At 39.7% G+C, this 24,507-nt stretch overlaps 1 protein-coding gene and 1 long non-coding RNA gene across 4 annotated transcripts; one reads left to right on the forward strand and one right to left on the reverse strand.

Annotated features, from left to right (window-relative positions):
• Positions 1-2,942: 2,942 nt before the first annotated feature.
• Positions 2,943-5,033, reverse strand: LOC103722887 (uncharacterized). Its single transcript, XM_008813608.6, has one exon. The coding sequence runs from the start codon at positions 4,356-4,358 to the stop codon at positions 3,159-3,161; it is 1,200 nt and encodes a 399-aa protein (XP_008811830.2). The 5' UTR covers positions 4,359-5,033; the 3' UTR covers positions 2,943-3,158.
• A 13,943-nt stretch (positions 5,034-18,976) lies between these two features.
• On the forward strand, positions 18,977-24,475 carry LOC113460972 (uncharacterized). Of its 3 annotated transcripts, none has more exons than XR_003382802.4 (3): positions 19,009-20,228; positions 21,052-22,652; positions 23,370-24,475. It is a non-coding gene; the product is annotated as an uncharacterized LOC113460972 (long non-coding RNA). The 3 variants fall into 3 exon arrangements; XR_016396374.1 differs by having other exon boundaries at positions 19,011-19,252; positions 19,332-20,228; positions 21,052-24,475; XR_015968689.2 differs by having other exon boundaries at positions 18,977-20,228; positions 21,052-24,475.
• Positions 24,476-24,507: the final 32 nt, after the last annotated feature.

Consider the following 24,507-nt stretch of genomic DNA (forward strand, 5'->3'; position numbering starts at 1 on the left):
TGTCTAGAATCATTGTAGAGCATCCTTTTGTTGATATTGTTACTAATGTTCAATACTGGATCATTCATAGCATTACCATTGCAGGCCAGTTATTCATCAGTAACAGTGTAACTTATGACATGTTTGAAAGTTCTTGGCCAAACAAGTACTTTATAGTGACCCAATAAGGAATTCCATTAATAACTAGCCATTTTGATTCTTTGGAACAACTCAATAACGTTAGTAAATCTTTTTAGTAGCCCCCCCCAATAACCATAGATCGAACCTATCCAATTTTTACACTTAGATGGTTGGTTCTTCACGAATTTGTTTAACCAACCTTTTTTCTTAGGATGCAGTATCAACAATGACGCTCATCCAACGATAAGCCTAATTCGAATTATAGGGCAATGAGACAATCGAACCCGAATTAACAACTGTTGAATTGAGTTGTAGCATTCTATATTGGAGTTTATTACTCATTTTTGTAGTTGTTTTATCTTGTAGTTATCTCTTAAATTAAGAGAAAGAAAATAGGATGGTAGCAATTCTCATTCAGAAAGCGACTATTCTCATAACAATCTAATTGTTTTTGTCTCTAGAAAGACTAGTTGATGAAATGCCAAGGAAGATCATGAAAGTATGAATCAAAGATTTCTAATAATTCATGTAAGATATTATCGTATTCACCCATTTCAATAATACAGAAAATCTATAAACCTTTGTTAGCTAAAAGTTTTTTTATTTGTTTGAATCTTTCATTTCATTTCAAGTAATTGATTGGTCATATAATAAGTATATAATAAACATAAATATAAGAATAGAGCACATAATCCTGATTATATTTTAATCTTATAGTTGAAATACATTTTATCCCTCATAATCTATGTAAACTTATAACCAATAATTATTAAAAAAATATTATTCTATATTTTTAGCCAAATCAACACAGGCAAAGTGTAGCTCTAGCTTGGCTAATTCGCTTAATGAGAGGCAAAGAAGGACAGACTTGGAATTTTGATTTGGGTTCCAATTTATGGGTCCCCCTATAAACTCCAATATTTTCAAAATTGGGTCCCCCCCTCCCTTACGTGATGATCGAGCGTGACGCGTCCGATTAACATTTTCAGATCGAATTCACCAATTTTGCCTTGGACCTCTATTGGGCTCGTGCGCACGTGGGCTACTTACTTTCTTTGCTTCACAAGTTAAAAAGTTGAATACTACATAAAAAACTTTTGAGTTTTATCTCTATCTAATGTGGCACTACAAAAAGTATACTAGATAAAGATAAAAGATAAAGGAAGGCAGACTTGGAATTTTGAAATATTCCAATAATAATGGCATAAATTAAAACGGAACAGCCAACAGAGGCAATTGATTTATTACTGGCTGACATGCACACAATTCTAAGTTGGGTCCCCTTGGCTACTGTTCAACTTTGTTTCCTCGCTTCCTAATATCTCAATTTTTAGGAAAAAAAAGAACTTGGGCAAATAAGGCAATCATAAAAGTACCAGTGCACATAGTTGTAACTTGTAATACCAATCAAATCTGAAATGCTTTACTTTGCTTATACTGCATTTGAGGTTGCAGACAGTACAAACTTAGCGACAAATTTTCCACCCGAACAGGCCAAGAGCAACATAAGACGCCAAGGTGCTTGAGACGGCGAGGAGGCAAGGAACTGGGTCTCTGGGAGAGAGATATGACCTAATAGATATGCAAACAAATTTACTCTATGAGAAGCTAACATCCGATGGGGACCAATTGGCACATATCAGCGGATGGCTCGTAAACAGTTGTAGATGATGCCACTTAATAAATTCTTCTACTATTCATTTCTTGGTCCATAATTGAGTTAGGTTGTCATGCCCCGCCAATAACCAAGACCACCAAGAATGGCGTGTAATTACCGCCACAGCACGTTATGGCTCCATCAAAAACTTTATGGAGTGAGAAACAAACAAGGTGTTGTGGGCTAAATCATCTTAGAGCATGTTTGGTTGGAAAAAATTAAACTCTAAAATGAAAAAGAGGATGGACGATTTCCATTCCAACTATTTGGCTAGTAAAAATTTCGTTTTCATTTTAATGTTAGTAAAAAATAGAAATATTTTAATTTTTCAAAATTTAATTTTTAATCTTCCTCTAGAATTTTAATTCTATTTTAATTTTGATATCAATTTCAATCATGAATTAAATATGTCGAAAAATATGTTCATTTTTATTTTTATTTATTTTGATTCGAACCAAACGCAAATTAGATGCTGCTCTCTCACGCACATCTCGAGCATCATTGCTAAGGGGAAAAAAACTCCATTCCCATTCCCATCCCCATCGGACTCGGAAGACGCCAAAATAAAAATAAAAATAAAATACTAGAAAGGAATCTTCTGCCCAAAATAGCAGCAGAGTTTCAGTAAAGCCTGCTTCCTCCTGCAACTACAGTTGTTATTTAAGAGAAAAGAAAATAATAAAAAGAGCACGTCCTCTTCCTTAGTTTCGTTAGTCCCGCCACCAAGCTTTGAATTGATCTTTTGATTGGATTGATATAATAAGGATATCCACATAAATCCAAGAGCACGGAAACCATTGCAAATAGTAATTTATTAGCATGGCATGTAGAGAGAGAAACCGGGAGAGGTTGCGGGGGCCTCCGACTGGCGTACGAACAAAAACACGACAAAAATAGGGAGGACCCGCCGGCGCATTTTAGTGAAGAGGGGACCGGGAGGTAACATGCTATCCATCACATGCGAACAGTTGTGCAGTGGAAGAGGACATCTGCGGCTGACGCTATCGTGCACACCTACGGAGGCACATCTACACGACAAGCACCGGGTAACGGACGAACAAACACAAGGGAAACCTTTCACTTCGCGCAGTATCCGCACGCTAACATGCACCGGCTCGCCCGGCGCATCTTAGAAACACAAACCACCTCCATTTTTGAAATCAAATCGATCAAACTTCCGAGCAAAATTCATGAAAAAAACAACACTACATTTTATACACGTAGATCCGTAAGCAAAGAAACCCCACCAGAATTTTTTTGAAAAGAGAGAAGATGTAGAAACCAAATCAAAGAGAATTTAAAAACTGTCAATCGAGTTTTTTCTTGTTAATTTTTTCGGTTTCATTTTTTTTCGGTTGGGGGTTGGGTACCTAGATCTCGTTCAAGCTTTCCTCCTCTCGATCTTGGCTCTGCTTCCATTGCTGCTGCTTCTCGCCATGGAACCTTCCTCCTTCTTCTGGGGAGAGAAAAGCTGGCCGAAGCCAAACACCGTGACGGACTTGGAGGATCCTCGGAGGGAGCAGACCGGGACGTTGAGGACCGGTGTGATCCTCACGTTGGCCGAGTAGGAGCGCTCCATGCTCCGGTACTTGATCCTTGGGCCGCCGCTGAAGCTGCTCGGGCTGCTCGAGCTCCGCTCCAGCCCCTGGAACACCACCTTCCCCGACGCGTTCATCCTTGGGCTGTCCACCGACGCCCCCCGCGAGGCCGCGGCCGCCTCCGGCGGCCGTCGGACCGGGCTCCGGCCGACCCTCGATGCCTGATGGCCGTCCGGAACGGTGGTTCTCGTCCGGGCGACCCGCACCCGGGGCGGGTTCTGGCCGAGGGAGAGCGGGATCCGGGAGGGCTTCTCGGCGTCCAGGGAAAGGCGGGGGAGGTCCTCGTGGTCGGGGCCGGATGAGGAAGAGGAGGAAAGGGAGAGGCGGGAAGAGATGGAAACCGACTCGGCGTCGGAGGAGTCGCGGAGGAGAGGAAGGCTCAGAGATGAGTCAGTGGAGGAGGATTTGGGCTTAGAGTTACGGTGAAGGAAATGCCGGAGAGATCTGGTGTTATGGTTCTTGGAAGGGGCGGACACGGCCGCCTTCTGGGTTTCTGGCTTGGAGCTCTGCTGTCTCTTGAGGCCGAGCAGCTCCCGCCACCGGCTGGAGCACCGCGGCGCCTTGGGAGACTCGGCGACGAAGACATCCGATCCGAGAACGTCCGCCACCCTCCGCGTCTCTGCGGCCACCTCCGGCGAGCGGATCCTGTGCGGAGCCGGAGCCGGCATCTCCGCCACGGGCCGCGCCGTCGCCAGCTGGAGCGGGACCAGCTTCCCGTCCGCAAAGAGCTCATCGGCGGGGAGCATCGCGACGGGATCGTGGAGTCGGAACTCGAAGTCGGCGAGATCCTTGCCGGCGGCATCCAGATCCGGCTTCTCCGCCTCGGGTTCCTCTGCGGCGGACGCCGGGGTGCCGTCGTCGGCGAGGTCGCGGCTGAAGGAGATCCTAGGGCTGAGCCAGCCGTAGGAGGGGCATGCCGGAGGGCAGTCGAGGAAAGCCTCTGGCGACGTTCCGACGTTGTTGACGCAGGCGGAGGCCATCATCGGCGATCATCAAGCTCAGTAGCTGGGACAGAGTCCGGCGAGAGCCGGCCGATTTCTCGATCGGCGACGAAGTATATATTTGGGAGTGGAAACGAGGAGGAGATTTGGATTGATGCCTAGTCTAGGGTTCCCTTAGACCATCACATTAGGAGGCGGAGGGGGTGGAAATGGAGCGGTGCGGTGCGGTCGTGCTGGTTCTTGGATAAATAAGCATCAGACGTGCAAAATAACAGAAGACCACGTGGAGGCGTACGTGGCTCTGATAAAATTACAGCTCCGGCGGAAGCAAAATACTGTCAGCCTTCGTGCAACCAAGAAAGCAGCATCGTTTTCGTTTGCAGGCCTTGCAGAATCAAAAGGGCACATCATTGATAGGTTAATTGTTGTCTTCCTTAATTTAAGGGGACCAATGTGTTGATTGGAGCCACTCTATGGTTATAGCTGGGTGCAAATTCACAGAGTGTGCATGATTGGTGATGGTATAAACACCCCCATTGCAAAAAAATCCTTATCTACTTTTGCTGCTGACAATTAAGTGGTCTAGCTGTTTATAGTCAGTGGTTGATGGTAATTGAATGATAATAATGATAGCCAAGGGCCTAGAGTCACACTGAAGGTCTACACACCCCTGATATTTAACATACCTTGCAAGAGTTCGCACTATGACCATGTACCAAATCAATAATAGTATGTCCGAGGGGCGAGAGCATGGTCCATCCCTTGATCCGAGATATTGGGATGATGACTAGAGATGGGGTGGCCTTCCAGATGAAGCATGTATTTAGAGAGGCCAACAAGGCGGCCGATTGGATTGCTGCTTATGCAGTTCACCACTCAAGGTACGCTCTATGGTTATAAAAGGAGAAGTTGCCATGGACACTCCGTGAGTTTGTGTTTTTTAATTTTATTTGATGTATTCTTACACGCACTGTATGCTGAACCCGATAAAGCAAAATAATAATAATAATAATAATAATAATATGCTATTTAACTTCTAATAAAATCATTCGACAGTCTAGAGAATATACATTGAGAATAAGAGAAAAAGCAGGCATGATTGGTTTGTTTAATTATATATTTTGTTTTTCAAAATAGGTCTTAGATGTCATTGCAAAATGATTTAATGACTCGCTTAAATTGCTGAAATTTTAGCCAACTAGCCTAGTAAAATAGTTGTACGGAGTAAGTTCTTGGTTTAAACCTTAGTGGCATCCCACTGTACACATTGTGTGAGATACCCTTCACTTGCAATCAAATGCAGTTCAATTAGTGCAAGAAAAACAATTCCATGGCTATGGAATAGCTTCAGCTAAACCTGTACGATGTGATCATTAATTTCAGTACTGATAAAAATGGGCCAACAACGTCATGCCATGTAGGCCACTGGCCATGAACAACAACCTAGCCCATGTTCTCTTCAATGAAAACTCCAGAGCTCCAGTACACTTAATTTCAAACACTGGTCAGTCTCATCCTACCTCAATTGTTGCCCATTACAATGCCAAATTGGTAGATACTAATTCGGCCAATTTAATGATTTACAATAGCACAGTACAGTGTACATTTCTCTGACGTTGACCGCTCCCAGCCCCATCCCATCCATCCAGTTCCCCTCTTTCCCCATCCAACGGTTCCGGTGCCTCTCAACCTTATCCGGAACACGCGGCGGCTCACGTAACGCCAGCTTCCCATTTCCCACTCTCTTCCCTGCCACCTCCCGCCACGTGGGACCACAAATCAGACGGATCGGGCTTTAAATGACCCTCTTGCCCTCGCAACTTCGCCGTCTTTTGGGTGGTTCTATATACACCCCCCCTATTGCTCAGGACACCCCCCAAAAATTAAAAAAAAATTAAATACTCTCTACACCCCCCATTTGCTAAGGACACCCCTAAAAAATTAAAAATTCCTAAATTACCCCCCACCCTCCCCACCCCCTCACCTAAATTGCTCTCTACACCCCCCAAACCCCCCCCCCACCCCGCTCTTCCCCTCCAAAACACCTCGCCAATGCCCAAAACCCCCCCGTTCCCCCTTCTCCCTCTCGTCGCCGGCATTCTCCCGATCTCCGACCACCTCGCCGGCTTCTCCCGGAACCACCTCGCCGGCTTCTCCCGAAATTTTTTTTTTTCACGGTTCGTGCTCCGTTCGGCACTGGATCGCCGAACAAAAGGCTTCTGTTCGGCTGAACAGTGCCGGACAGAAGCCTTCTGTTCGGCACTGTGCAGCCGAACAGATCTGTTCGGTTGAGGGTTGCCGAACAGAAGGCTTCTGTTCGGCACTGTTCAGCCGAACAGAAGCCTTTTGTTCGGCGATCCAGTGCCGAACGGAGCACGAACCGTGAAAAAAAAAAATTTCGAAACAAGGTGGAACACGTACCTTTGCGGCCGATTTTTCGTGCCAAATCACTAGTTGCTTGTCCATGCTTCGAATGGGGCTTAAATCTCCTTCAAAGATCGCCTAAACGATGTAAATGGATCGAGGGGTTTAAGGGGGGTTTGAGGGGTGTTTTTTTTTTTCTTTTCAAAACGAAACGGAGGAGGAGGAAGGGGGGTGTATTAGAAAATTTCAAGGGCAATATGGTAATTACACTAAAGGTTAGTTTGGATATTTTTTTTTTTGGTTTTTGGGGGTGTCCTTAGCAATAGGGGGGGTGTATATAGAACCACCCCCGTCTTTTCTCTGTTTATAGGGTTATTCTAGTAATGCACCAAATGCCTGGGACAATAAAATCATAGCGAGTAACGCAAGCTTTTACTATAGTTACGGAATTGCCCTTTTATTTGTATATGACGAAAATACCCCTCTTATCTTCGTTCTCGTATCGGTTGCGGTTCAGTTATCGGGGGCGAACTCGCAATCTGGGTAGTGAGTTCCAGCCGTACAAACGGACGGATTGTTTCGACGCGGTACGTGGTACTCACCGTGTACCCCCGCGTATTTACTTTTCGGTGCTTCTATTCCCGAGATCCACCGTCTACGAGATGGATCTTTTCCTGGTCCCCAGCTCTCCGTGCACCCATCAATCGACACGAGTCGAGTTCGCTTACGTGGGGGGAGTTCGGATAAAGTAGCCGTTACAAGGTGCGATGCTCGTGCAAGCCACGTGGTCTTCGGTTTCCGTGCGGGGATATCTTCTTTTAAGGGTACGCTAAAGAGATGATATCTGGACCGTCCGATTATTTAATACTGGATTGACACGAGACACTGTAATAATTAGTGGATATGATGTCTCGTGAGGGACGAGGGCATTTTGGCGATTTGAAGATCTTGGGCAAAACGACAATGCTACAGGTAAAATCGGACCCATCCATTAAGTAAACGCTTGGTCAAAGATGGAACGGGTCCCGATGTGTGCTTGTCTTGGCCCACAATTTTCGAGACGGGTTCCGGTTGTATATTTCGGACAGAAGTATGATTCACCTTTTGCACCGTTGGATCGCCCAATAACACCTTGAGATTATGATTTTATGGAAAAAAAAAAAAACATATTTTTTGCACCAAAGATGCAACCAAATGCTAATGGTCTACGTTTTTTTACTTGCTAGAGATCCACATATGAGATGCTTTTGAGGCAAGTAGTTGAATAGAGCAAAAGGAAAGGGAAGATGATGGGGGCGGGGGACAACGCTTCCGCTCTTATTATGTATATAACAATAATTTTTTTACCATCTAGCAAGAAATATTCGTGAGATTTATGATCAAATAAGAGAATTGGTTGATCACCAAATTACCCAAACAATAGTTCTGGACTTGATGAACCCTTTTCTGCATATAATTGAGATCTTGAAACATTTTACAAAAAAATAAATTATAAAAATCTTTATAAAATTAAGGATAAATTATATTTATATCTAATAGTATGAAAAACCTATGTTTATCCCTTGAGGTTTATTTTTATTTATTACTTTAACCTATAAATTAATAAAACGTTAGTCAAACCGTTAACTTTTAATGAAATCCAAATGCTACGGCAGAAAAATTTTAAAATAACCAAAATAATCTTACATGACATAGCAACTACTTAAGGATATAAGAAAATATATGTACCTCCTTCTCATTCAAAGGTAATTTTGACTTTTAATAGGAGATAAACTGATTCACTAATGCTATTAATTTAACTGGGTAGAAGTGTCACATCTCCGCCTACGCGGGGCACGTGAGGCACCCAGTGCCCATGTGGGGGCCACATGAGGAGGGAACATAAGGCGCCTCTGCCAGATATTGTCCGATTTCAGGAGTCGCGTGCGCGCCGCTCAGACCCTTTTTCGATTTTGTTTTCCACCGAAAAAGCATCTACAGGATTTGGAGACACCCGCCTCATATGCCCAGGCTCTGAAACGAGTCTAGCCAATATGGAATTTTTCATTCACCCACCCTCGAACTAGAGCCGTCCTCGGCTCTGATACCAAAATGTCACGCCCCTACCTAAGTGGGGTACGTGATGCACCTAGTGCCTATGTAGGGGCCACATGAGGGGGGAACACGGGGCTCCCCTGCCAAATATTATTCGATTCCGGAGGCCGCACGCGTACCGTTCAAACCCCTCTCCAATTTTGTTTTCTATCCAAAATGCGTCTGCAGGATTTGGAGACACCCGCCTCATATGCCCAAGTTCTGAAACGAGTATAGCCAATGTGGGATCTTTTAAGAAGTATATATTTTACAAATTATTGGTGTAAGTATAATAAACGTAAATCTTAGAGAAGTTTTTGTAATTTATTTTTACAAAAATAAATAAAAAATAAAAGGAAAGGAAAGTCATGTAGAACTATGGCTTCAAGGTTCTGGAAGGATAGTTACAAAATCCTTAATAAAGAGATGATCATATAGAGAATGAGGTTTACTTTCAAATTCTTGTATTATGGTACTAGAGATTTGTTGATCAAATGCTTAGCTCTAGGGCCACAATACTTGGTGTATGAAATGCACTAGAAAAGGAAGATAGGTACCTTTAACTCCATCTATATATATATATATATATATATATATATATATATATATATATATATATATATATATATATATATGTTAATGTTTACATGAATTGATAAATGAGATCTTCAAGGAAATATGAAGATCGGACAAACAAATAAAATGGTTTTGAACATATGAGTCATCAATAAGCTAGAGTATGATTGACCAAAAACTTTATTCTTTCTTTTTTCCTACTGATTGGGAAATCTTAGGAGTCCTCTATATTTAGTTGCTCACAAACCAAGCCTTTTAAGTTTAAAAGGAAATTGATTGAACCATACCATTCATGTAACTAGTTGTCTTGCTTTCTCTTATACGCATGCACTTAATGTTAATGATATTGAGATAAATTGAAAACTTTTGGAAAAAGATTACATTCATGATGCAAAAGCTACCAATTGTGATTGCAACTAATTATACTAGCAAATTATGAAACAGAGAATAAAATAAAGCAAAACAACTACACAAGAAAGACAAAAATTTAAAGTGGTTTGGCCTTTGGCCTATGTCCACCAACAATGGGAGGAGAAAATTTTACTATATCAAAAGAGGAGAAATTACAACAATGGCTTACAAATTTGAAGAAGAAAGAAAAAAAACTTCAGAATGCCTCCCATGGAAGAGTGGCAGCTGCCCTCTTCTCTCATGCGGGCAAAAATAGTCAAATAAGGGTTTTAAACTCTTTCAACAAAGGTGGTTCACATGACCTAACTAAACCGCGCATAAGAATGAAAAAAGAAATTGATTGGGTGTGGTGAGATGCCCCAAACTAACACATACCAACCCACTCAATTCATATCATATTATAACAAATTTCCACCTTGGCTTGAATGGAATCAAGCAGTATTAAATAAAAGAACTCCTCTGCTACCACAAAGCCCCAAAGAGAATCTCACAAACTATGAATACTAATCAAGTCCAAGTAATGCTTGAACTTGAGAGTACTAATAGGCTTGGTCATTACATCTGCTGGATTATCTGTTGTAGCAACTTTTCTGACTAAAATAATGCCTTGTGATACAATTTCCTAAATGAAGTCTTATCTGACATCACTGTGTTTGTTCCTCTCATGATACATTTGAGTTTTGGCTAGATATATATCACTCTAGCTATCGCAAAATATAATAGTCTCAATCTACTGTAAACCCAAACCACTAATTAAACCTCTCAACCTAATAGCTTCTTTTGTTGCTTCTGTAATTGCCATATACTCTGCGTCAGTAGTAGACAAAGCAACTATAGATTATAAAATCGCTTTCCAACTAACGGCACAACCACAAAGAGTAAAGACATACCTGCCAGAGATATCTTCTTATCCAAATCACTGGAATAGTTAGAATCAACAAATCCAACAACACCAGTATTACTGCTAGAACTACTATCATATACCAAGTCAATACCAATAGTACCACTCAAATACCGAAGGATTCATTTCATAGCTTGCCAATGCTCTTTATCAGGACAAGTTATGTATCTACTGACAACCCTAATAGGATATGAGGTATTTGGACGAGTGCAAACCATAGCATGCATAATGCTTCCAACTACACTAGCATAAGGAACACGCCACATTCGCTTCTCCTCCTCCTCCTCAGACTATGGTGACATACTTGCAAAAAACCTAAAATGCGTAGCAAGTGGAGTACTCATAGGCTTGTATCTCTGCATACCAAAGTTTTCAAGTATTTTCTCAATATAGTCTATGACAAAATTAACTTGCCCGCTTTCTGATCCCTTTAGATTTTCATACCCAAAATTTTATTAACTGCACCCAAATCTTTCATCTCAAATTCACCATTAAGCTGAGCCTTCAAACTATTGATCTCAAATATGTTCTTAGAAGCAAGGAGCATGCCATCAACGTGCAACAATATGTACACAAAACAAAAGAACCATTTGAGATCTTCCTGTGATAGACAAAACTATTATAGTCAATTCTAGTGTAACCATGCTCAACCATAAAGGTTTCAAACCATATTCCTAGGAGATTGCTTTAAACCGTATAAGAATTTTTTCAACAAGCAAACAAGGTCTTTTTTTTTTCTGAGCAACAAAACCCTCTGGCTGATGCATATAAATCTATTCCTTAAGCTTGTCATGTAGAAAAGCTATCTTGACATCAAACTACTCAATATCTAAGTCAAACAATGCAGCCATAGAAAACAATGTGTGAATAGAGCTATGTTTTACAATAGGAGAGAACACTTCATTAAAGTTTATACCTTCTCGCTGACTATAGCCCTTTGCCACTAAATGTGCCTTGAACCTTGGCGCTTCAACCCCTACGGGTTCTTCTTTTTTCTTAAAAACCTATTTTCAATCAATAATCTTCTAGCCCTCAGGCTGTTTCACTAATTCCCAAATATGGTTCTTATGAAGAGACTCAATCTCCTATAGCAATTAACCACTAAGAAGAATTACTACTAGTGATAGCCTCCTGGTATCTAGAAAGCTCTAGAGCATCAATACTCTTTCCCGTAGATAATGCATAAGACACGAGATCCGCATACCCATCTTTGTGGGGGCCTAATCTATCTCCTCTTCCCCAGTGGCAATACTATATTGTTGCTGCTCCTGTGGTACATCCAAACACATCAATGCACCTCTTTCTTAATATGCTAAACTGAAGTGCTGCCTTGTATTTTATTAGGAGTTTCACACTCAAGCTCCACTGCTCATTGACATCGTAATCTTTACCTACTTCTGAAACTCCTTTTGCATGGTCGACAATAGCAAATTCATTAAATTCACATCTCTACGGACAATCAAAACCAAGGAAGATGAATCTGAACACCACAACCTATAAGCCTTAACCCCTAATGCATAGCCCAGGAATATGCATTTCTTTGCCCTATGCTAAAGTTTACTGTCATTCGCATAAGCATAAGCAGGACACCCAAAAACTCTTAAATCAGAATAATAAGCAGAAGAACCAGACCATACCTCAAATAGAGTCTTACAATCAATAAGAGTTGATGGAGATCTATTCACCAAGTACCATGCCATATTAATTGCTTCGGCTTAAAAGTTCTTAGACAAACTAGCATTGATAACATGCAACGAGCCCTTTCTAAAAGAGTTATGTTCATGTGCTCTACAACTCCATTCTGCTGTGATATTTTTCTCATAGTGTGGTGTCTTACTATTCCTTTATTCTTGCGAAACTCATCAAATTCGCCTTTGCAAAATTCTAAACCATTAAATGTCCTGAAACACTTAATCTTCTTACCAGTCTGCTTCTCAATAAGTGTCTTGCATTGCTTGAAGGTGACAAACACATCACTCTTTTGCTTCAAAAAATATACCCAAACCATTCTCAAATGGTCATCAATGAACGTCAACAAATACCAAGAACCAGCCTTGGACGGAACAAAGAAGGGCTCCAAAGATTAGAATGGATGTAATCCACTGTGCCCTTAGTCCTATGAACAATTGAACTAAATTTAACTCTCGTCTACTTGCCAAAGATACAATACTCACAAAAGTCGAGCTTACCAATTTTCTGACCACCCAATAAACCTTGCTGGCTCAACATTGTGATACCTCTTTAACTCATATGACCCAGGCTCATATGCCATAAGCGAGTAGCATCTAAATCAAAATTTGATGAAGATGATACTAATGCTGCACTAATAACCATGCTACCCTGAAGCAAATAGAGGCCATTTACTAATTTTCCTTTACTCACAACAAGAGCACCTTTGCAGACTTTCAAGCCTCCACCTTCACCGGCGTATTTGTATCCTTGGGAGTCAAGAATACTCAAAGAAACAAGATTTTTCTTTAAGTTTGGTACATGCCGAACATCATTCAAAGTTCTAACAATTCCATCATGCATCTTAATCTGAACTATGCCAATCCCAACAACTTGACATGATAAGTTTAGCTTTGAGTTTAACACAGTCTTTCATAATGTGCCCTTTCCTCTTACAATAATTGCATATTATATTTTTAACTCTAGATTTTGATCTAGATTTTTGTTTATTGCTGCTAGAACCCTTCTGCTTAGGTCTACCTCTAGCAATCAAACCATTAGTCTGATTGTCATTCGAATTTTCAGACACCCTCTTCTTCAACTCCTTAGAGTTCAAAGTACCTTTTACATCTTCAATAGAAATAGTTTTTCTCCCATATAACATAGTTTCAACAAAATGCTCAAAAAAAGGTGGCAATGAACACAACAAAATTGGGGCATGATCCTCATCATCGACCTTACAATCTATATTTTTCAAAACAAGAATATTTTTTTTTTTTAAATTCATCTAGATGGTTAGAGATTGGTATACCTTCATATGAAAAGTATAGAGTCATTGCTTCATGTACAAATGATTGGTGAGAGACTTCGTCATATACCGAGACTTTAATAGAAGCCACAACAAAGCAGTAGAAATCTCATCTACAACCTTTGGCAGCACCACATCAGCCAATGATAGCTGAATGCAACTGTATGCCCACTCCAAAATATCTTCTTTTTCTTCCATCGTTGTCAAACCTTCTTTACCCTTCAAGGCCTAAAGTAGCCCTTGTTGCACATCAGAGATTAAAATCACCCTTTCCATTAAATTTCTCTATTTTGAACTTCGCAGAAACTTTTGTAGCCATCCCAGAAACCTAAAACTAACAATTGATTGCACAACCACATAGATCTGAAAGCTATTCGAAAAACCAGTAATGTAACTCAACACCCAAAAACGAAACTGAAATAACCCCAGATCCAATCAAAAAATAACCTATGGCACTGATACCAATTTGTTGTGATTGCAACTAATTGTACTAGCTAATTTGAAATAGAGAATAAAATAAAGCAAAATAACTATATAGGATAAACAGAAATTTAAGGTGGTTCAGCCTTTGGCTTATGTCCACCAGAGATGAGAGGAAGAAATTTCACTATATCAAAAGAGGAGAAATTACAATAGTGGCTTACGAATATGATGAAGAGAGAAAAAAATTTAAGAACAACTCCCAAGAAATGGTGAGGGTTGCCCACTTCTATCATGTGGCCAAAAAGAGTCAATAAAAATGGTTCATGTGACCTAACTAAAGTCACGTATAAGAACCAAAAAAAAAAAAAAAGGGTATGGTGAGGTGTACCAAACTAACATACACCAACCCACTCAATGCATGCCACATCATAAAACTACCATTTTTTTTTTTTTGAAGGGGGGGGGGTAATGCACAAATTTATTTTAGTTGGTTCACACCTATTGGTAATAGATGCTCATGTTGTGCATATTGATGCACCCTTGAAAATATTCAAATACTTAAGAAGATAAGGGTATGATGGTGTAGTCATTTTTTAAAAAAATCTTTTTTTAGGACTAATTCTTAGATGAGGTCGCTTTTGATTACCCTATTTTACATTTCTTCCTTATTTTTGTTAGATCATATTTTGGATGTAGGACACTTATAAAAAACGCGATTTAGCTAAAATCTGCGTGTGAGAATGGAGGGATAAGTACATCCGAGGGAATACACTGATCCTTCAACCTCAAAGTTAGCGTGCCACCGTGCACTCCACGAAGTCTAGATGGGGAAAGCCGTATGGCTTTGTAGGCATATGTCACTAGTCTCACCACAAGTAACAAAGCCGTTCCACCGTGTCATTGTGATCATGTCTTGAAAAGAAAGATGCTCAATATCTTCACTCTTTTCCGTAGGGTATAGAACCCAAGCTTCTAGGCCATGGTACATGGAATCGTACTGTTTTTTTGGTACAATGCTGAGTCATACTAATCTAATATAAGTACAGTCAAAAAAAAAAAAAAAACTTAGAGGGGGAGGAGGGGCAGCCACGTGGTTTTTCTAGAGCCTACTAGAATGTTAAGTCCTGTTCCGCAGCTTTGTTTGTCTTTAGTAAATATGAGTGATGCAAAATGCGATAATAATGCAAGCTAATTCAATGATTGCTGCTAGAAAAATGATAGTACCATAGATAATTTTTTTTTTTGGGTATATCGACGACTCACATAATGGGCATGGGTGTTGCCCAATAAATCAGAAAGTAAAATAGGCTATAGAAGAGACGGAACAGAAGCCTGGTCCATCCAGATAAATTCGTCTGAATGATGAGCTGCATAGGAGGCACCCAATTCGTTGCACTGTTGGTATCTCTGTAAGCATGAGTAGCCCGATGGAAGACATATTTACCTAACAGTCGGCGAATATCGTAAAATAGTCGCATTCTTCCATCAATACTTCGGTCTTTTGGATCTCCTCGATCACCATGGCGGAGTTCTCGCAAGAATGATGCGGTCTGCTCCCAGCACCCGTCTCGCATAGGACACTCCCTGACATGCTTCTCTAATCTCGGTGCTGTCGATAGACTAATCGAAAATACGCCGACCTCCGACCGCCATTAATCTAACCTGCTGATCTCTGATGACAATGTCAGCGCTGTAGCAAGCACCCTCCTGGTACTGCAGTCGATGCCCGCATGGTTGTATTTATTTGCAGGATTGGAACATGATCGGTAGCAATCCTGTGCAGAGTGGAAGGACTTCGGCGGCAATTTGGAGCCACATGCCTGCAGGTCTAACACAACTAGGCTGAAATATCCTGGCAAAGGCCTTTTTAATTTAATAAAAAAAAAGAAGGCAAAGCCCTTCCTAGGTGATATCAACAAACAGGAGGGTGACATAATTTTTGGAGCTTGTCAATGGATTACAATTCCAAACATGGGCTGAGTTAATAGCTTCTCTCATGCCCTCGAGCTGCTTTAGATACTTACTAATGCCAAAGAGTAAATCCATGGTGGAGATGATTTATGACATTAAGGCTCCATTCGATGATGCTTTAATTTTGGGTTAAAAATTACTTTTGACGGAAGCTGTATTTCGAGATTAGGAAACTAATTTGGGCGAAGCAGTTTTTGCTGTAGAAGTATTTGGCTGTCACAGTCTAAAAACTATCCTGAAACTGTAGAAGTAATTTACTGCATGCTTGAATATCAAAGCCAAAATTACTTTTGAGTGACAAAATACTTAAAAAAGACAAGCGCACAAAAAAGATTCTGAAACTGTTTGGCTATGAGGTAAATGAGTACCATGCCACAAACGGAGTTTAATAATTACCACATAACATGATGTTTTGCTCAAAGCTAATATGAATAAAAATAAAATAAAATAACATAAAATTGTATAATTCCATTATATATTCCAACAAAAAGAAGATTACGCTTAAGTTTCGCACTCTCGGTACTGGATCCGTTACCAATACCATACTAATACAGTATCAATATGTTCGGTACGAGATGGTACATCAGTAGGGCAAATCTTGGTTACATTAATATGCTCCAGTAGCCTATCACATTAACTCATCACGTATACTATCATGCACTTAACTTATAAAGTTATATAACATCCTCATGGTCAACATCACTCACAACAAATGGCATATGATCATCAATAATCTTATCAAAGTCCTTATCATACTTTGCATGCTTCCTGATATAGTTAAGAATTACCATTTCGGTTGAATATAGCCTATTTATTCTTTCAAACTCTAAGTATATACTCTATGATATTTCAGAGTGATGTATGAGCTTAGTCGAATGTCGCATTTGGATCCCGTATTAGTTGATTGCTACATTGAAATTTAGTAATTTAAGGCCTTTCCCATTTGAACAATGGCAAGTATCCTTTCATGCTTAGATACCCTACATCAATAACATAATATTTCTATATTTCAAAGTAAAAATAATATTATGTAAAATGGAAGTTATATTCATTCCACTCATGAAGTTGGAAATATAAGTTATTTGTTTCACTCACCACCTCTTAGGTGTGGAGAATATGTGTTTCATGAGCGGTGCCTTTCCACCTATCCCATACAAATATAAAATATATGCCAAAGCCAAACATTACTATGATGTTCTGTATGCAATGATATCCCCTCTCTATACAGGAAATTTGTATATCCACATGAACCACTATATAAACATATGTTCCATCAATATCACCAATACAATTCCATTCATTACACAACAAACAAAGCAGGATAACTAATAAATATACAGAAATGTACAACTCAAATATACAAAGATAAGATATCATATTAAGTCCATACTTTAAAATATAGGTAAAATTGCAATCTTTGTTGACTGTATTCAACGATGGTATCATTATAATTTGATGGTTGTTTTACCATGTCAATTGCAAAAAGCTCCAATGCTTGGACAACTATATGACGTTGTCCATTAATAGTCTCTCTAGAATGTTGAAATTGTTCTTGAATAAATTTATTCCAACTCATGGCCCATGGTACCTATTGTTTCTTCAATGTTTATATCTCTAGTACTTGTCAAATCATACTTGTCCCAAAACAAATTGCAAAGATTTTGAAACATATGTATCTCCATTTAAGTTTGCCCATAGCATCTACTACTAAGACCATACATAAATTCATAATTGGTGTATATGGTTGATTGCTTGAAAAATCAATTGGATTAATTGTGAACCCGAGTAAAATAATTGGTGTATATTTTGGTTAATTTTCTAAAAAATCAACTAAGTTGATTATAAACCCGAAAAATAATAGATTAAAAGTTTTGGTTGATTGTCTGAAAAATCAATTGGGTTTGGTTATAAACCCAGAAAACAACTGTACTATAATCTAGGTTATAGATTATTGTGAAATTCTCAAAAAATCTTGGAAAGTGGACGTAAGTGCAGGATTGGCACCGAACTACTATAATTTTTTTGTATTTGCATTGATTGCTTTACTTGCATTTATCTTTAGCATATTTACTTATTAGTTTGCTACTAAAGTTTATATTCTTCTATCAAGTATTTGATTCCGCTGCATTCACTTAAAGTTTTTGAACAACCCAATTTACCCCCTTCTCGCTTAGGCTGCATACCTGGGCAACAGTCGGGCATGAGGAGGGCATTCATGGCATGACGAGGTGGGTGGTGGAGTCCTCCATGTAGACGATGTTTGCAATGATGAAAAGAGTGATGTCGGTGTTGGGGGAAGGGGTTAAGGGGTTGGATTTGTGTGTGCTTGTTCTAGTAGAGCTAAGCGAGCTTGGAGATTTTGGGGAAGACGAGGTGATTCCACTTGAGTTTACGATAGAAGGTGGGAAGGATGGGGGTGATGTCGCTGAAGAAAATATCGAGGCTGAGGGTAGCAAGGTCGAGGCCAACATGGTCACACTTGAAGCCGGGCTTAACTGTATGCTTGCCAACATGCTTGCTAAGGAAGCGGAGGAGATGGTGGAGTTAGTGGTGGAAGAGGAGACGTGAGCTGGTGATTGACGAATTTAATAAGGATGAGGGAGTAGAGCTAGATGGAGGTGCCGATGTGGATGGAGCTATTGGCCTACTTAAAGGAGAGGGTCTTGAGTCGATGAACATTATCATTTATTCGCGGCCTATCGGGTCCAATATTCTACTATTTTTTATTTTTAATTTTTTTTAAAAAAATATTTTTTTGTGGGTAGTAGAATGGCCTTTGAAAATGGTCGAAGAGAGGATATTTTTCTCTTTTATGATGACATGCTAGCAATGATAGGTGGTTTATGGGCCGTAGGATCATATTGGTTCGTCAATCCAATCGAATTTTTTTAAAGAAAAGATGGTGCAAGTGAGAATGACTCAGACTAGAGAAGCGGAAAAATCTGCCCTCTTTCAGGTCAATTGGGTCTAATTTTACCGAGCCTGGACCCCACCCGATTGGGATTAGGTCGATGCCACGAGCGCCCGCGGGCGCGCGCGCGCTCTTCTTCCCTTCTCTCTCTCGAGCTTGTTCTCTTGGCGGGAGTTGCGTCCAGTGTTCCTTCGGACCACGGTAGGCGCCTCCGCTGCAGCTTCTCCTGAGAGTCCGCCGTCCAAATCCTAGAGTGGATGAACGCTATCGTCCATTTTTCCCGGCCCTTCAAGCCCCTCCTCAACGCTCACGTCGCCAGTTTCTTCGAAGTCGCCTCTGAAACCATAGCTTTCCTTCGATTCCTTCCTTGAACCCTAGTTTCTGATCTCACGCCGTTGGATTCCACAGGATAGGTGGTGGGATATGGTCGATGAGCAGTGGATTTAATGCTTTCAGAAGGAATCTGCTCCATTGCTTCCATTCTTTTTATGTTTTATCTTTCTCTGTTTATAACATGGAATGGGGATTTTCTTAAAATTTAAAGCTTGTTTTGTTTTTATCAAGTACTGGAATTTTTGATTAGCTATACAGTGTATAGAGTTGCACTCATTTTTTAATTTTTCTTCATGGTTTAGTATTCTCCTACTCTATATAAATGATGAATCTAACGTGGTGCTTGCAGAATTGGATGACTCTTTGGTTTGTCTTAGTTTTTACACTAAGCTACTTGCAGAACGTTGAAAATTATTCTGAAAAAAAGAAACCAACTTTCACGAGAACGATTGAACCTTGATTTCAGATACTGAGTTAAGTGATGCAATGTTGTAAATTTGGTACAAACAGTGAGACTGGTGTTTGCAACACTGTGTTGGCTTGACAGAAAATTGAGACGATGACTAGAAAGAAAATCATGCTGGTATAGTAGTAGTGTCTTTATACACCTGGATTCATGTTGATGCGCAGAAGGGGAAATCTTGATTCGCTAAAGAAAAAGAAAATGGAGGGGCTTAATGTACTTGTAATTTATATTTTTTGCAATATTTATGAAAATTGGATTTTTTTATGATACAACAGATTGATTATCTAGAGCTAAAAAAGGAAAGAAGAGATAAAGATAGCTTGATACCTAATTATATTGATTTCCAGTATCATCTTTCTATTGATGCATGTGGTTTTTATGTATAAGGATCTAATTGCTCCACTTTATTCATCTATGTACAGGACTATTGGCCCCATTCCCTTCAAGAATTTATATGCACTTTGAGGTCTCTTGTCTTTCCTTGGGAGCCCAAATTATCACATCTGGTTGGCACTTAACCAATCCCTTATCTTTGCAAATCGTGTGGCAGTGTATATGTCTTGCATTCCCTCCAACATTCAGAAAAAAAAGCTCTGTGATGTCTATTGCTAATGCAATTATTCTATTTAATACGGATGTGCATATCCAGGAGAATGGGCAATAGGTGTTAAATGATAGATATAGGTTTATTGTGGCAGATATGGCTAGGGTTAGATAATGAAAAACTTAACAATGGAAGGAAATGGAAAATGAAGAGGGAAATTGAGGGTTGTGTCCGTCTCGAACTAACAGTGTAAAAAACTAGAGGGCTTGCATCCATTTTCACCTTCCAGAAACTTCACCAAGTATACAAGAAACATGGAGATTGTTACTATCTCAGCTACAAATTTACAGGATATTGGTTAGATTGATTTACTGAATTTGTTCTTCTTTAGAGTAACTTTGTTGAAGAGTGTTGTTTGCCATTGTAAGTTAGCGGCAATTTCAGAACATTACTCCAATGCTTTAATACACATAAGAAATTACTTTTATGCATTGTTTGATATAATTTGCGGCAGTTATTTTCAATAGTGCTTCCAGACACTTGTTTGTTTCCTTTTTTTCTTGGAATTAGAAGGAAAAACTTTATGACAGGAGATGGCTGTATTTCCATTGAAAATGCTCCCCTCTCTTCCCTCTTACTTTGGCTATTCTAAACTTTTTTAGGAGGTTTTCTGTTAATCATCATGTTCAAATGGAATGCCTTTAAATAGCTTATATGAAAAGACTAGTCAAGAAAGATTTACTAATGCTGCAGTTAATACATGATCAAATCTTTTACTCATGCAGGAATTTTTGTAGGTCTTTTTTGGTGTCCGTGGGCTGCTCTAGGGCCATTGGTAGAAACTTATATTTTACTTGATAGGTTATTATTCCTTCAAGAGCAAGGCAATTCAGTGGAAGCATTGTTGTTCCCTCTGTTTGATCACCAAGAAATGTGATTATAGTTGCCCGAAAAACTGATGCGGATACACTTACAACATGACGTGGTAACAGTACTTGTCAACTCCTGATTTACACATGCATTCTCTTGTATGTTGTTCTTGCATTCAGGTAGTTACTTTGAGCCACTTCACGAAGAAATGGTAAGATGTACCTCACTCATCAAAAGAATATAAAATGTTTGCTTTTATATCAGGCCTGTAAACCCGATTATTATTACTGTGGTATGTGATCAGAAAGTTGTATATGTGGTAAGGCCAGAGCCAGTGGGTTGAATCAACATATGTTTTATGTGTATTCATTTAAATTTGCAAGACAATTGCGTTGAGAGAACACACACTTCTTAGAAAACAAATTTAGTCTCTTAATTGTGGTCTTCATCTTCTTATTGTTATTGAAACTGTGAATATGAAAAGGAGACAGGTATAGATGTGCAATGGTGCAATAAGTTATTTTGGAGCTCTGTGAGTCTTCAAGTGCAGAACATGACATCTGGCTTTGTTTCATATTTGGTTTTTATTTCTGTTGGTTTTTGGGCTTGGTTGGGTCGCCTATGATGGGCTAGCCCGACCAAGATCATCTAACATTTAAATAAGAGAGGAAAATAGTTGAAAGAAAAGAAGAAACTACTGGGTAGTTTCTCCCTCTCTCCCTCACTTATCTGTATACCATTCATGTCTAGACTTCTCTTCAAGAAAAATTTCAGTGTTTGAGAGAGAGAAACATGAAGGAACAACTTTCTTGTGCCCTTTCTTGCACCATAAGCATTTGAACAGAGAGTTTTCTTTCCATTGTGATTGAACACTCGACCTTGAGTGTATTCTAGAAGTGAATAAACATGTGGTTCAACCCCCTAGATCCTTGGAATTTCACTTTTGCACTACTCTTTCAAGGTAATTCATGAAACTTGAAATTCCATTTATTATGTTTTATGTTATCAATTTCCTTGAAATATCAATTGCATTCTCAGAAAGAAGTGTTCAGCTTTTATCACCTGATTCACTTTACTTTATTTTAAAAATCTATAGGTACTTTTTGTGCAGCTACTCATTTAGGTTTTGAGCTGCATAATTTGTCATAGATGGAGGATGATATCTTTGTTACAAAAATAAAATAGAGTTTGTTGTGAAATGATATTAATAGAAAATTTTCCAGCGTGATCTCCAACTGGCTGGAAATGGGAATATCTATACAAAAGATTCCTGTACATATCTCTGCTGATTGCATTTTGCTATGTTTTTATGAAAATTTATTCTTAGTATTTTTAATTACTTGAAAACTGCCCTTTATTTTGTTGGCGTGTATTGGAGAAATTTATGTGCTTAAGTACCTTCTTTCAGCAGATAGTTGTGGCTATCGTGGACAGCAAATTGTTCTAACAAAATTTTGCCATGGTATTTTCTCCTTTTGTATTTGACCATGGTGTTCTGTCTGTGCACTGAAATGGGGTGAGTTTGAATATGACCGGACATGTTGTTTCAAAATATGGAAGGATTTGTTTTTGGACTCTGATCTGACTTAATTTGCTAGTGACGGATTTTGTCCAAATTTATTTTAAAGAAACAAAACCTCTTCATGATTAACATTGAGACAAGGTTCGCCATCTCGGTACCGGACCTTGTACTGGTGCCACACTAGCACAGTGTTGGTACGGTACGGTACCAACTTTTTTTGACATACCAAGTGTCGGTACGCCACTCATACTGCATATCGGCACGAACCTATACGATATGGTACACCCTGTACTGCATAGTTCAGGCCAATACGGCATACCATGCATTAAGAAATTTGCAGCCTGATTAGCTTCTAGAGTCAAGTCCACGGATGGTGGTTCTCAAGCTGCATATTTGGCACCATTCTTTTACAACACCAGACAACATTGAGTGTTGTAGGTGTAGTGTACCTGTTGGATTTTGTTCAGCTTCACCTGACTCTGCATAATTAAACATAATCACTCTACTTTGTCATTGGAAGGGGCACTGCTGAATAAATATATTAGTGACTTAGGCAACCTAAATACGGATTCATTTTTCCTTCACAATTTGGAAGAAATGAAATGTAATCTCTTGTAAAAAGGATATCATCAGATATTTTTAAGTCATGTTGACCTGTAGCAATGCTTATGTCACTTGATTCTTTCATCACAACTTTGCAATGTCATGCAGGAATTTCAACCTTCTGCGTGCAACCCCTAAAATTCACTATATCACAGGTAGAACCCCGGTACCAACAGCCTTTTTGAAGTTGTGAGAACAAATCCAAGCAGGGCTCTGATCTGTCTAATGGATCATGTCATGGTAGCTGGAAAAATCTAACTCTGTGGCTGACGCAGTAGTGGCCTAGACAGCCAAATGAGTTACATCATGACCTCAAATTATGGGTGGAAACATTGAATCCAGCACCTGTTTGTCGCCGTGTGGCACATGTTATGCTATGGTTGATTGCCAGTTGCCCATGCAGTGGCTAATCTTTATCCCTCTCCATGGGTGCCTTGTGAGGCATAGGACCTCTCAGGTTGGTCTCATTGGCTTCTCAGAAAGATGACAACGACTCAATTATCCAAGAGGAAGGAGGAAAAGGATGGAAGATGTAGTTGTGGAATTTTTCAATGCACAGTCTACCTGAAAAATAAAGTTTGTGTTCTCAAGATCTCAGGACCTGAACTTGTACTAGGGGAGACATTCTGAAGAGTTTCATCTCATCTTCACTTTCGAATGATGGAGCCAACTTCTGATAGAGATATTGTTCTAGCTTTCAGGTGGTCTCATGACAGCCATGGATTTATATAGTCTACGTAACCCTGATAGATTCTGTGTCACCTCCTGACCTTGATTTGGATATCTATCATTGGGATCGATGGCGGCGTGCAATTGCAGGCCACCTGGAGCAGCCAGAGAGATGACGGATTTGCGCTGCAACTTTATTTGTCCATGCTGCCTGTCCATTTCATGTGATTGGAGCTTTCCACCCTAGCCAAAGCTAAAAATTCAACCTGATCAAGTCTTCCAGCGACCACAGAACTTTGACTCATGCCTCCAATCCAAAGCAAGTGTTAAAGTAGAAACTGCTAGATGATCAGCATGGTTATCAATTTCTACTACTTTGGATACACATTTGGTGCTGTATTTTATGAGCTCCATCCTGGAAATCAAGGAAGTATAAGTTCTTATTGGGTCTTAGAACTGTACTAGCTTTTCATGAATTGCTAGGGCTTGGTTTGCTATCCTTCATTGTTCAGACTCTTTGTTCATAAAATCATCCAAGTTCAAGCTAAGTAAGTTTCGAGCAACAATTTCCACGTTG

This window comes from Phoenix dactylifera, chromosome 9 (genome assembly GCF_051530095.1).
Source record: "Phoenix dactylifera cultivar Ajwa chromosome 9, Ajwa_hap1_PhDact_Kaust_v1.1, whole genome shotgun sequence".
NCBI classification, from domain to species: Eukaryota; Viridiplantae; Streptophyta; class Magnoliopsida; order Arecales; family Arecaceae; genus Phoenix; species Phoenix dactylifera.